Below are 13,776 nucleotides of genomic sequence, written 5' to 3'. Positions count from 1 at the left end.
AAAAGATACTTGATACGATTTCAATTTTCTTAAATTTTCCAAGGCTTGATTTGTGACCCAAGGTATGATCTATCCTGGAGAATGTTCCATGAGCACTTGAGAAGAAAGTGTATTGTTTTGTTTTTGGATAGAATGTCCTATAAATATCAGTTAAGTCCATCTTGTTTAATGTGTCCTTTAAAGCTTGTGTTTCCTTATTTTTTTTCATTTTGGATTATCTGTCCATTGATGAAAGTGGGGTATTAAAGTCTCCTACCATCATTGTGCTACTGTCGATTTCTCCCTTTATGGCTATTAGCATTTGCCTTGTGTATTGAGTTGCTCCTATGTTGGCTGCATAAATATTTACAATTGTTATATCTTCTTCTTGGATTGATCCCTTGATTATTATGTAGTGTCCTTCTTTCTCTATTGTAATAGTCTTTATTTTAAAGTCTATTTTGTCTGATATGAGAATTGCTACTCCAGCTTTCTTTTGATTTTTATTTGCATGGAATATGTTTTTCCATCCCCTCACTTTCAGTCTGTATGTGTCCTAGGTCTGAAGTGGGTCTCTTGTAGACAGCATATATATGGGTCTTCTTTTTGTATCCATTCAGCCAGTCTGTGTCTTTTGGTTGGAGTGTTGAATCCATTTACATTTAAGGTATTTATTATGTATGTTCCTATTACCATTTTCTTAATTGTTTTGGGTTTGTTATTGTAGGTCTTTTCCTTCTCTTGTGTTTCCTGCCTAGAGAAGTTCCTTTAGTATTTGTTGTAAAGCTGGTTTGGTGGTGCTTAATTCTCTTAGCTTTTGCTTGTCTGTAAAGGTCTTAATTTCTCCTTTGAATCTGAATGAGATACTTGCTGGGTAGAGTAATCTTGGTAGTAGGTTTTTCCCTTTCATCCCTTTAAGTATGTCCTGCTACACCCTTCTGGCTTGCAGAGTTTCTGCTGAAAATTCAGCAGTTAACCTTATGGGGATTCCCTTGTATGTCATTTGTTGCTTTTCCCTTGTTGCTTTTAATATTTTTCTTTTTTTAAAATTTTTGATAGTTTGATTAATATGTGTCTTGGCATGTTTCCCCTTGGATTTATCCTGTATGGGACTCTCTGCACTTCCTGGACTTGACTGACTATTTTCTTTCCCATATTAAGGAAGTTTTCAAGTATAATCTCTTCAAATATTTTCTCAGTCCCTTTCTTTTTCTCTTCTTCTTCTGGGACCCTTATAATTCGAATGTTGATGCATTTAATGTTGTCCCAGAGGTCTCTGAGACTGTTCTCAATTCTTTTCATTCTTTTTTCTGCTATATGGTAGTTATTTCCACTATTTTATCTTCTATGTCACTTATCCATTCTTCTGTCTCTGTTATTCTGCTATTGATTCCTTCTAGAGTATTTTTTATTTCATTTATTTTGTTTTTCATCATTCTTTACTTGCTCTTATGTTTTTCTAAGTCCTTGTTAAACCTTTCTTTTATTTTCTCCATTCTATTTCCAAGACTTTGGATCATCTTTACTATTTTTACTCTGAATTCTTTTTCAGGTAGACTACCTATTTTTTCTTCATTTGTTTGGTCTGGTGGGGCTTTACGTTGCTCCTTCAACTGTTGTGTATTTCTCTCTCTTCTCATTTTGCTTAACTTACTGCATTTGGGGTCTTCTCTTCACAGGCTGCTGGTTTGTAGTTCCCATTGTTTTTGTTGTCTACCCCAAGTGGATAAGGTTGGTTCATGGGTTGTTTAGGCTTCCTGGTGGAGGGGATTGGTGCCTGTGTTCTGGTGGATGAGGCTGGATCTTGTCTTTCTGTTGGGCAAGACCATGTCCTGTTGTGTATTTCGGTGTGTCTGTGAACTTATTCTGATTTTAAACAGCCTCTCTGCTAATGAGTGGGTTTGTGTTCCTGTCTTGCTAGTTGTTTGGCATGGGGTGTCCAGCACTGGAGCTTGCTGGTCATTGAGTGGAGCTGGTTCTTAGCATTGAGATGGAGATCTCTGGGAGAGCTCTCACTGATTGATATTACTGGGGCCAGGAGGTCTCTGGTGGTCCAGTGTCCTGACTCAGCTCTCCCACCTCAGTGCCTCAGGCCTGACACCCAGCTGGAGCACCAAGACCCTGTCAGCATACGGTTCAGAAGAAAATGGAGGAAAGAAAGAAAGAAAGAGAGAGAGAGAGAGAGAGAGAGAGAGAGAGAGAGAGAGAGAGAAAATATAGTTATTAAAATATTTTTTAATTATTAAAATTTTAAAACTTAAATAAAGAAAGAAGAGAGCAACCAAACCAATAAACAAATCCACCTATGAAAAGAAGCACTAAAACCTATACTAAAGAAAAAACAAAAATCAAACAGACAGAACCCTAGGACAAATGGTAAAAGCAAACCTATACAGACAGTATATCCAAATAAGCATACAGATACACACTCACAAAAAGAGAAAATGGAAAATATATATCTATATGAAAAACAAACAAAGAGAGCAACCAAATCAATAAATAAATCTAATGATAGTAAGCTCTATATACTAAACTAAGATAAACATAAAACCAGAAATAAATTAGATGCAGAAAGCAAACTCCAAGTCTACATTTGCTCTCAAAGTCCACCTCCTCAATTATGGGATAATTTGTTGTCTATTCAGGTATTCCACAGATGCAACGTACATCAAGTTGATTGTGGATATTTAGTCTGCTGCTCCTGAGGCTGCATGGAGAAATTTCCCTTTCTCTTCTTTCTTTGCACAGCTCCTGGGGTTCAGCTTTGGATTTGGCCCCACCTCTGCATGTAGGTTGCCCTCTGGCGTCTCTTCTTCGCCCAGACAGGAGGAGGTTAAAGGAGCAGCTGATTAGGGAGCTCTGGCTCACTCAAGCCTGGGGTAGGGAGGGGTACAGAATGCAGGGTGAGCCTGTGGCAGCAGAGGCCAGCCTGACTTTGCACCAGCCTGAGGCATGCCAGGTGTTCTCCCAGGGAAGTTGTCCCTTGATCACGGGACCCTGGCAGTGGCAGGTTGCACAGGCTCCCAAGAGGGGAGGTGTGGATAGTGACCTGTGCTTGCACACAGGCTTCTTGGTGGCTGCAGCAGCAGCCTTAGCATTTCACGCCTGTCTCTGGTGTCTGCGCTGATAGCCTCAGCTCGTGCCCGTCTCTGGAGCTCCTTTAGGCAGTGCTTTGAATCCCCTCTCCTCATGCACACCAAAACAATGGTCTCTTGCATCTTAGGTAGTTCCAGGCTTTTTCCCAGACTCCCTCCTGGCTAGCTGTGGCACATTAACCCCCTTCAGGCTGTTGTCACGCAGCCAACCCCCATCCTCTCCCTGGGATCTGATCTTGAAAGCCAGAGCCTCAGCTCCCAGCCCCCACACACCCCAGTGGGTGAGCAGACAAACCTCTCAGGCTGGTGAGTGCTGGGCAGCACTGATCCTCTGTGCAGAAATCTCTCCTCTTTGGCCTCTGAACCCCTGTTGCTGTGCTCTCCTCTGTGGCTACGAAGCTTCCTCCCATTCCACGCCCCATCCCCACCAGTGAAGGGGTTTCCTAGTGTGTGGAAACTTTTCCTCCTTCACAGCTCCCTCCCCAAGGTGCAGGTCCTGTCCCTATTCTTTTGTCTCTGATTTATTTTTTTCTTTTGCCCTACCTGGGTACGTGAGGAGTTTCTTGCCTTTTGGGAAGTCTGATGTCTTCTGCCAGTGTTCAGTAGGTGTTTTGTAGGAGTTGTTCCACATGTAGATGTATTTTTTATATACTTGTAGGGAGGAAGGTGATCTGCACGTCTTACTCCTCTGCTATCTTGAAGGTCCCCCTGAGGTGTAAATTTTAATGTCTCCTCTTTCATTTCTGATTTTATTTCCTTGAATCATCTCTCTTTTTTTCTTAGTCTAGCTAAAGGTTTGTTTATCTTTTCAGAAAAAAAGCTCTTAGTTTCATTGATCTTTTCTATTGTTTTTCTGTTCTCTATTTTTTTAATTTCCACCCTGATCCTTGTTATTTCCTTTCTTCTGCTAACTCTGGGCTTAGCTTATTCTCGTTTTCTAGTTCTTTGTTGTGTAAAGTCAAGTTGTTTATTTGAGATCTTTCTATTTTCTTAATATATCCATTTATTAGTATAAACTTCCCTCTCATAACTACTTCTGCAGCATCTCATAGGTTTTGGTGTGTTGTGTTTCCATTTTTATTTGTTTCAAGATATTTTTTTTCTTTTTTTTGCTGTATGCGGGCCTCTCACTGTTGTGGTCTCTCCCGTTGTGGAGCACAGGCTCCGGACACGCAGGCTCAGCAGCCATGGCTCACGGGCCCAGCTACTCCACGGCATGTGGGATCTTCCTGGACCGGGGCACGAACCCGTGTCCCCTGCATCAGCAGGCGGGCTCTCAACCACTGCGCCACCAGGGAAGCCCCAAGATATTTATTTTTATTTCCCTTTGATTTCCTCTATAACCCATTGGTTGTTCAGGAGTGTGGTGTTTAGTTTCCAAATATTTGTAAATTTTCCAGCTTTCCTCTTGTTGTTAATTTCTATTTTCATACCTCTGTGGCTGGAAAAGATAATATGATTTTAGATTTCTTAAACTTGTTAAGACTTGTTTTGTGGCCTATCATATGATCTATCCTGAGGAATGTTCTGTGTGCACTTGAAAAGAATGTGTATTTTGCTGCTGTTGTATGGAATGTGTAAAAGCCCCACCTTATCGCAAAGCTCACAGTTTCTGTGCAACCAACCTCCTGGAGATTTTCTCACCTCCAAGGCATGAAAACAGCTTCTTCAGATTTTCTTGCAACCTTTCTCTGTCTAGGGTTCATATACAGTCCACTGGGTTAGAAATAGGTTGGAAACTAGACTGTTCACTCCATCTTTAATCTCCCCATTCTCTCCACCAACTATCACACAAACATTCTCTCCCTCTTCTATCATCTAAGATATAAGCCCTAAAGGATATCATTGCCTCTAAAGACTCATCTGTTTACCCAATACACCAGACAGGTATATACATGTATGATCCAACTTGAGAAAGAATGCCCTTAGCACTCTTGTAATATTTGTGTCTTTGGAAAATTTCTAAGTTCTAAGGAAATACAAAGAATTATATTTTGTCACTCCAATAGAAATCTGAATATACATGGGGTTTTGGGATTTGTTTTTTCATTGTTTCTGTCTCTCCTTTTCTTTCCTCATTTGGGTCCTACCCATATTCTGCTAAGGTGTCACTGTATCAAAAATTACTGATAGGAAGATAACATAAGATCTCTATATCAGAAAATTAAATAGTACATTTTGCTTATTATATTTTAAAAGGTAGAAGTGTCCAAGTTTGAAGCTTTGGAAGAAGTTAGTGCTGAATTGAAGCTCAAACAATTGCTCTGGGATTCTTTATCTGAATGGGATCAACTCCAACAAGAATGGTTAAAGGTAAAAAAAAAAAAAAAAAAACCTCTCAATTCTTAAATCATTTTTGTATTATTTAACCTTAGAATCCTAATAGTATGAATTATAGATTTTTTAAAAATAAGCTGGTATATTCTTTTTTTTTAGATGCTGGGGGTAGGAGTTAATTAATTTATTTATTTTTGCTGTGTTTGGTCTTCATTTCTGTGCGAGGGCTTTCTCTATAACCTGGTATATCCTTAATTTCAATAAAACATGCAATGTTATTATATGGGAATTATTATCAGCTTTCCAGTGAAATGCACAAAGGTCTTTCTGCCACACAAGTCTTTAAGTACCACAAAGAAGACTACATTATTGTAAGGCAGGTTTCTCAGGTCCTCCAAATAAGATAGCTAAATGAAGGAAGCATCAAAGGACCTCACTGCATGGCATTTAACTTCTGTGTGGTTTCTGAACACAATGTTGTCCCAACACACTGCAGCCAAGTTTTATTAAGGATTGTAGGATTTTATTTGTGATCTACATACATTAGATTTCTGTTAGTCTACGTTCTGTTCTTATTGTCCTTTTTAAAAACAAAAAAAAAAGAAAGAAAGAAAGCTATTTTATTCCCTGTGATAGAATAGAATCCCAGTAATAAGGTCCAGGATCTTCCCTTGAGAGCTTAATAGTAAATTCTAGTAATAGTAAATTAGGGCACCAGGTATCATAGGGTTTGGTTTTTAAGGTCTGCCCTTGTGTTCAAACCTTAACAAGTGTCAACCCTCTAGGAGGCAGAATAGATAACCATCTCTTCTTTCAAGCGTGATATGGACATGTTAGAAATACCATCAACTTCACAAATATTGTTTTACACTTGCTTGTTCAGCTTCCCTGTGCTGGTGCCTATAATTAGAAGTCACGTATCTGTGCACAGTGACACAAGAATGTTCCCCAGATAATGTTCTAGGTACAGTAGATACCAGTGGAGAATAAAAAGGACAAAGTCCAAACCCTGACAGAATTTACCTTTTGGTGGAGAAAGTGGAAAACAAACAAACATATATATACTATTATATCAGAGAATTTTAAGTGCTTTTGTATAACTCATTTATCACTTATCTCAGAATTGGAAAATGCTCCTGAATAGTAAAGAAGCTTAGAGAGTTTTCTGATTACCACCATAGATTAGAGCAGTAGCTTCTAAAGTGGGACAAATTTACCATAGGAAGTATACAAAAAGACCCATTAGGGAGCAAAAAGAAAATGTTGAATCCAGAAAAAAAGATAAATGTTTATAAATTTTCTTCTTTTAAAATTGAGGCATATTTGACATGTTAGTTTCAGGTGTAAAATATAATGATCCAATATTTCTGTATATAGCACAATGATCACCACAATAAGTTTAGTTAACATTTGTCACCATACATAGTTACAAAAAATTTTTTCTTATGAGAACATTGAAGATCTCTTCTCTTAGCAGCTTTCAAATATGCAATACAGTGTTATTAACTATAGTCACTATTCTGTACATTACATTCCCATGATTTATTTATTTTATAACTGGAAGTTTGTACCTTTTGACCTCCTTCTCTTATTTCACACACCCACACCCCCTTCTCTGGAAACTACCAATTTGTTCTGTTTTAGTTGTTTTGTTTTTTTGTTGTTGTTGTTTTGCTTTACGTTCTACATATGAGTTATTTTGTTGTTTTGTTTGCTTTTGGATTCTATATACAAGTGAGGTCATATGCTATTTGTCTTTCTTTGTCTGACTTATTTCACTTTACATAAAGCCCTCATGGTCCATCCAAGCTGTTGAAAATGACAAGGTTTCATTCTTTTTATGGCTGAATAATAGTCTATTGTATACATATACTACATTTTCTTCATCCATTCATCCACTGATGACACTTAGGTTGTTTCCATTTCTTGGCTATTGTAAATAATGCTGCTATGAACTGAGGTGTCTGTATATCTTTCTGAATCAGTGTTTTTGTTTTCTTAGGATAAATAATCAGAAATGGAATTGCTGAATCATATGGTAGTTCTATTTTTAATTTTTTGAGGAATCTTAATACTGTTTTCCATATGGCTGTTGTGCCAATTTACATTTCTGCTAGCAGTGCACAAGTGTTCCTATTTCTCCACATCTTTGCCAACACTGATTTTATTTTGTCTTTCTGATACTAACCATTCTAACAGGAGTGAGGTGGTATTTCATTGTGGTTTTGATTTTAATTTCTCAATGGTTAATTATGTTGAGCATTTTTTCATGTACCTGTTGGACATCTGTTATGTCTTCTTTGGAAAAAATGTCTATTCAGATCCTCTGCCCACTTTTTAATCAGGTTGTTTTTCTGCTATTGAGTTCTTTATATATTCTGGATATTAACCACTTATCAGATATATAATTTGCAAATATTTTCTCCCATTAAGTATAGGTTTCCTTTTCATTTTGTTCATGCTTTCCTTTGCTGTGCAGAGCTTTTTAGTTAGATGTAGTTGCTTACTTTACTTTTGTTGCCTTTGCTTTTGGTGTCAAATCCAAAATATTGTTGCCAAGACCCATCTCAAGGAGCTTATTGCCTATATTTTCTTCTAGAAGTTTTTAGGTTTCAGGTCTTAGATTCAAATCTTTAATCCATTTTGAGTTATTTTTGTGTGTGGTCCAGTTTCATTCCTTTGCCTCTAGCTGTCCAATTTTCCCAACACCATTTATTGAGAAGACTATCCTTCCCCCATTGTATATTCTTGACTCCTTTCTTGTAAATTAATTGACCATATATATATGTGTGGGTTTATTTTTGGGCTTTCTATTCTGTTCCATTAATCTATGTGTCTGTTTTTGTGCCAGTACTATGCTGTTTTGATGACTATAACTTTGGATAGTTGGATAGTCTGAAATCAAGGAGTTGATACCTCCATCTTTTTTATTCTTTCTCAAGATTGCTTTGGCTATTCTGGGTCTTTTGTGGTTCCATACAAATTTTATGATTGTTGTATTTCTGTGAAAAATACCACTGGAATTTTGATAAGGATTGTATTGAATCTGTAGATATCTTTAGGTGGTATAAACATCTTAACAATATTAATTCTTCCAATCTATGAGCATGGAATATCTTTTCATTTTTACAAATTTTCTATTACCATCAATCCATATGCCCATCTGACATAATATATGTGTACACTTACATGTTTATGTAACTGAGAAATATATTTATAAATACATGCATACATTGGAGTGTATGTTTAAATCAGTTATATTAAAGGGCTACATGATCAAATAATAGGAGACTACTTGGTGAGACATTTCTAGGTCACAAGAGTAAAAATTAGCTATTTGTAACTTTACAATGGTTGGCCCTCTGGAGTAAATTACAGGGATTGCAATACTGCATTTGGTGATATGGGAGAAAAGGACATCAAAGTAATAGATAAACAATGCCTGATATACTATTAGAAATCTTAATAAGTAGAGCCATTTCCAAAATATAGAGTCAACTTGGTTTAACAACATAGCTATCAAAAATTGTGAGTTGAGTAAAAAAATTTTACTATTTCAAGTTTGCCTTTTATCATATGTCTTAACTTCTTTGTTTTTCCCCCAATTTTCATAGTCCAAATTTGACTGCCTGGATCCAGAATTTCTAAACAGTCAAGTTTCCAAATATGCCAAATTTGTGACTCAGTTGGAAAAAGGCTTGCCACCCAACAGTGTAGTGCCCCAGCTAAAAAGTAAGGTGGAAAAAATGAAAGAAAAGGTAAGTTTAGTAGAAATTATTTCCAAAACTCCAGGTCAATCAGTTACTACTTGATGCTAATGAGGCCAAAGCCAGGAATTCTTCCCTGTTTAAATTAGTCAGCTTTGGGCTTCCCTGGTGGCACAGTGGTTGAGAGTCTGCCTGCCGATGCAGGGGACACGGGTTCGTGCCCCGGTCTGGGAGGATCCCACATGCCGCGGAGCGGCTGGGCCCGTGAGCCATGGCCGCTGAGCCTGCGCGTCCGGAGCCTGTGCTCCGCGACAGGAGAGGCCACAACAGTGAGAGACCCCACAACAGTGAGAGGCCCGCCTAGCGCACACACACACACAAAAAAATTAGTCAGCTTTGCAGAGAGAAGAAACAACAGACAAATTCAACTGCTGTATTGCAGAGGCACAGACTGCATCCCTCTCTTCAACTGGCCAAATCATGCAATTGAATTGTATGAGAATTCTAGTTGTTTCTCATTCTCACCAGCACTTGATATCAATAGGGAGTTTATTTATTTGGTTTGGTTTTAATTTTAAACATTCTAATAAATGTGTAGTACTGTCTCATAATGGTGATGATTTACATTTTTCTAATGATTAGTAATGTTGAACATCTTTTCCCATGTCCATTTGCCATCCATCTACCTCTGAAATGTCTGTTTGAATATTAACCCAATTTTTAATTGAGTTGTTTGTTTTGTTATTAGTGAGTTTTCAGAGTTCTCTTTTTTCGGAACTTTAAAATCTATAATTTATTAAATTTTTGACATTTAGAGAACAGTGTCCATTGGCAATGATGATCCTTTTTCATTCATTCATTCTGTTGACTCTCAAATAGTAATTACATAGTACTCACAAAGTAATGGTAAAGAGACTACCAGCTTGAAAATTTGTTACACAAATGATATTTGACACACCAAAAAGTTTTTATACATTTTACACAGCAGAAGTTTTTAGAATTTACATTCTAAAGACATTAAGGCCTAACAATTCATAGAAGAACAGTAAAGATTTTTAAAATTTTTTATTTTATATTGGAGTATAGTATAGTTGATTAACAGTGTTGTGTTATATAGTCATGATATGTCCTTTTTCAAATATATAACTTGAAAATAGTTTTCCCAGTCAGTGGCTTGTCTTTTTAGTCCCTAAACAGTGACTTTCACAGAACGAAAGGCTTAAATTTGAAAAAAGTCCAAGTAATATTTTTTTCTTTTACAGATTTTCTTTTTAGTATATAATCTAAAAACTTTTGCCAAACCTAAAGGTCACACAGAGTTTCTCCTGTATTTTCTTCTGGAAGTTTTTTAGTGTTGCTTTTTTTTTTTTAATTAAAGTATATGATTTATTTTGAGTTATTTACATTTTTACATATGGATATTCAGTTGATCCAGAACCATTATTTGAAAAGAGTATTCTTTCTCCATTGTTTGCCTTTACATCTTTGTCAAAAGTCAGCTGACTATATTTTTTAGTCTGTTTGTGGACTCTCTATTCTGTTTGGTTGTTCTGTAAGTCTGTTCTTTCACCAATACCACGCTCTCTTGATAACTATAGCTAGTAAGTCTTGAAATCAGGTAGTGTTAAGTTCTCCAACTTGTTCTTCTTTTGCACAATTTTGTCGATTCTAATTCCTTTACCTTTTCATGTAAATGTTTGAATTAGCTTATCATATGTATAAAAAAATTGCTGGGATTTTGGGTGGACTGTGTCAAATCAATAGATCAATTTCCAGAGAATTGAAATCTTAACAAGATTGAATTTTCTAATCTGTTACCTGCCTATCCCTTTGTTTAGTTAGGTCTTCTTTTATTTCTTTTCATTAACATTTTGTAATTTTCAGTGTACAGATTATGCACATAGTTAAAACTAAGTATTCTTTTATGTTATCTTAAATTATATTGTTTTTCATTTCAAATTCTAAGTGTTCATTGCTGGTATGTAGGAATACTATTGACCTTTGTATATTGATCTTATATCCTGTGATCTTAATAAATTCACTTTATAATTTTAGGAGATTTTTGTACATTATTCAGAATTTTCAACGTAGAAAATGATTTCAGCTGTGAATAAAGACAATTTTATTTCTTCCATTACAATCTGTGTGCCTTTTATTTCTTTTTCTTGCCTTGTTGCACTGGCCAGGATTTCCTGTACGATATTGAATAGGAGTGGTGAGAGAAAACATCCTTGTCCTTTTCCGTATCTTAGAGGGGAAATATTCAGTCTCTTTTTAAGTATGATGTTAGTCAAATTTTTTTGTAGATGCCCTATATTAAGGTAACAAAGTTTCATAGTTTCCTGAGAGGTTTCTTTTTTTTAAATCATAGATGGGTGTTGATAATTATCAAATGATTTTTCTATGCCTATGATCATATGGTTTTTCTTCTTTAGTCTATTAACATGGTGAGTTACATTTATCAATGGTCAAATGTTGAAGCAGGCTTGAATTCCTGAACTGAACCTCACTTGGGTCGTGATGTACTATACTCTTTTATATTGCTGGATTCAAATTACTAATATTATTTGAGGATGTTTTTGTGCCTATATTCATGAAGATCATTGATCTTTAGTTTTCCTTTCTTGTAACATCATTGTGTGGTTATGAGGTAATACTGCCTCATAAAATGAGTTGGGGAGTGTTCCTTCCTCTTCTATTTTCTGCAGGAGATTACACAGAATTAGTATTATTTTTCACTTAGATGTTTGGTAGAATTCAAGAGTGAAACTATCTGAGCTTGAAGTTTTCTCTTTTGGAGGGATTTTAACAAAAAATTGAATTTCGTTAATACAATTTGAATTATTCAGGTTATCTATTTCTTCTTGAGGGGACTTTATAGTGTATCTTCCAAGGAAATGGTCCAATTAATCCAAATTGTTGAATTTATTAGACAGAGTTTATCATAATATTTCTTTATTATCCTTTTAAAGTATGTGGGATCCATAATTTTTCATTGCTCATATTGGCAATTTGTATTTTCTCCCTTTCTTTCTTGGTTTGTCCTGCTAGTCATTTATCACTTTGATCTTTTCAAAGAGCCAGCTTTGGGGTTGATTGATATTCTTTATTTTTTTATGTTTTCCATTTCACTGATTTCTCCTCTAATCTTTATTATGTCCTTTCTTCTTCTTGCTTTACATTTAATTTTTTATTTCTTCAAAATTTCTTATGGTGGAAGCTTAAGTTGCTGATTTGAAACTTTTCTTTTCTAATATAAGCATTTAATGCTATAAATTTCTGTCTAGTCACTGCTTTAGCTGAATCTTGTGAATTTTGATATATTGTATTTTTATTTTAATTTAGTTCAAAATATATTTTAGTACTCCTGAGACTTCTTCTTTGATATATGGCCTATTTAGAAGAATGTTGTTTATTATTAAAATATTTGGGGATTTTCAAGATATCTGTTACTGATTTGAACTTTAATTCTATTATAGTCCAAAAATATACTTTTATGATTTCTGTCCTTTTAGTTTGTTAAGATTGGCTTTATGATCCAAAATATGGTCTATTTTGGTACATCTTCTATATACACTTGAGAAGAATGTGTATTATGCTATTGCTCAGTGATTTTTCTATAAATCTCAATTAAGTCAATTTGGCTGATGGTAGTGTTCAGATCATCTGTATCCTTACTGATTTTCTGCCTACTTGTTCTGTTAGTTACTCAGAGAGGAATGTTGAAATGTCCAACTATAATTGTGGATTTGTCTAATTCCCCTTATGTTACATCAATTTTTGCCTCATTTATTTTTAAATAAACTCTTTATTTTAGACTTAAAAAAACTTACAACAGAAATATAGAGGTTTCCCATATGCCCTGAATCCAGTTTCCTCTACTGTTAACATATTATATTAGTATGATACATTTGCCACATCTAATGAAACAATGTCACTATATTATTATTAAAGTCCACATTTTATCTGAATTTTCTCATTTTTATCTAATGTCCTTTCTCTGTACCAGGATCCTTTCCAGGATAAACATTACATTTAGATGTCTTGTCTTCTTAGGCTCCTTTAGACTGTGACAGATTCTCAGACTTTTCTTGTTTATTATGATCGTGATAGTTCTGAGAAGCACTAGTCAGGTATTTTATAGAATGTCTGTCAATTTGGGGTTGTCTGGTGTTTTTCTCATGATTAGACTGGGGTTATAGATTCTTGCAAGCAAGACCACAGAGGTAAAGTATTATTATTATCACATCTTATTAAAGATACATGCTGTCAACATGACTTTTCACTAATGATATTAAGCTTGATCACATGACTGAAGTAGCATTTTTCCCCACTATAAAATTACTACCCAACTTTCCATACTGTATTCTTTGAAAGAAAGTCTCTATGCAAAGCCTACATTTAAGTGGTGAAGTTATGTTCTACCTCATTGCTTCCAGCAGTAACATATCCTTTGTCCAGATCTTGATTTTTAATACCATTTTCCAATAAAATGAATCAGAGATCCTTATAGAAATGGCTGATTTTAGGGATGAGTCAGAGAATAAACAAGATGAACCTGGAGCATCCTCTGGTGCCAGAAAGTAAGGAAATGCTCAAAAAACAAAATGACGGACAAACCCACAGCCAATATCATCCTCAATGGTGAAAAACTGAAACCATTTTCACTAAGATCAGGAACAAGATAAGGTTGCCCACTCTCACCACTATTATTCAAC

At 35.6% G+C, this 13,776-nt stretch overlaps 1 protein-coding gene across 1 annotated transcript in view; it reads left to right on the top strand.

The window, feature by feature from the left end:
• Positions 1-13,776, top strand: part of DNAH6 (dynein axonemal heavy chain 6) — a 297,300-nt gene that overhangs the window by 97,527 nt on the left and 185,997 nt on the right. Inside the window, exons 17-18 of the mRNA XM_059078614.2 lie at positions 5,274-5,387; positions 8,966-9,109. Coding sequence (XP_058934597.1) covers positions 5,274-5,387; positions 8,966-9,109 — 258 coding nt within the window. The remainder of the gene's footprint in view (positions 1-5,273; positions 5,388-8,965; positions 9,110-13,776) is intronic.

Source organism: Kogia breviceps, chromosome 11, assembly GCF_026419965.1.
Source record: "Kogia breviceps isolate mKogBre1 chromosome 11, mKogBre1 haplotype 1, whole genome shotgun sequence".
NCBI classification, from domain to species: Eukaryota; Metazoa; Chordata; class Mammalia; order Artiodactyla; family Physeteridae; genus Kogia; species Kogia breviceps.
This window is presented reverse-complemented; position numbering and strand designations above follow the sequence as displayed.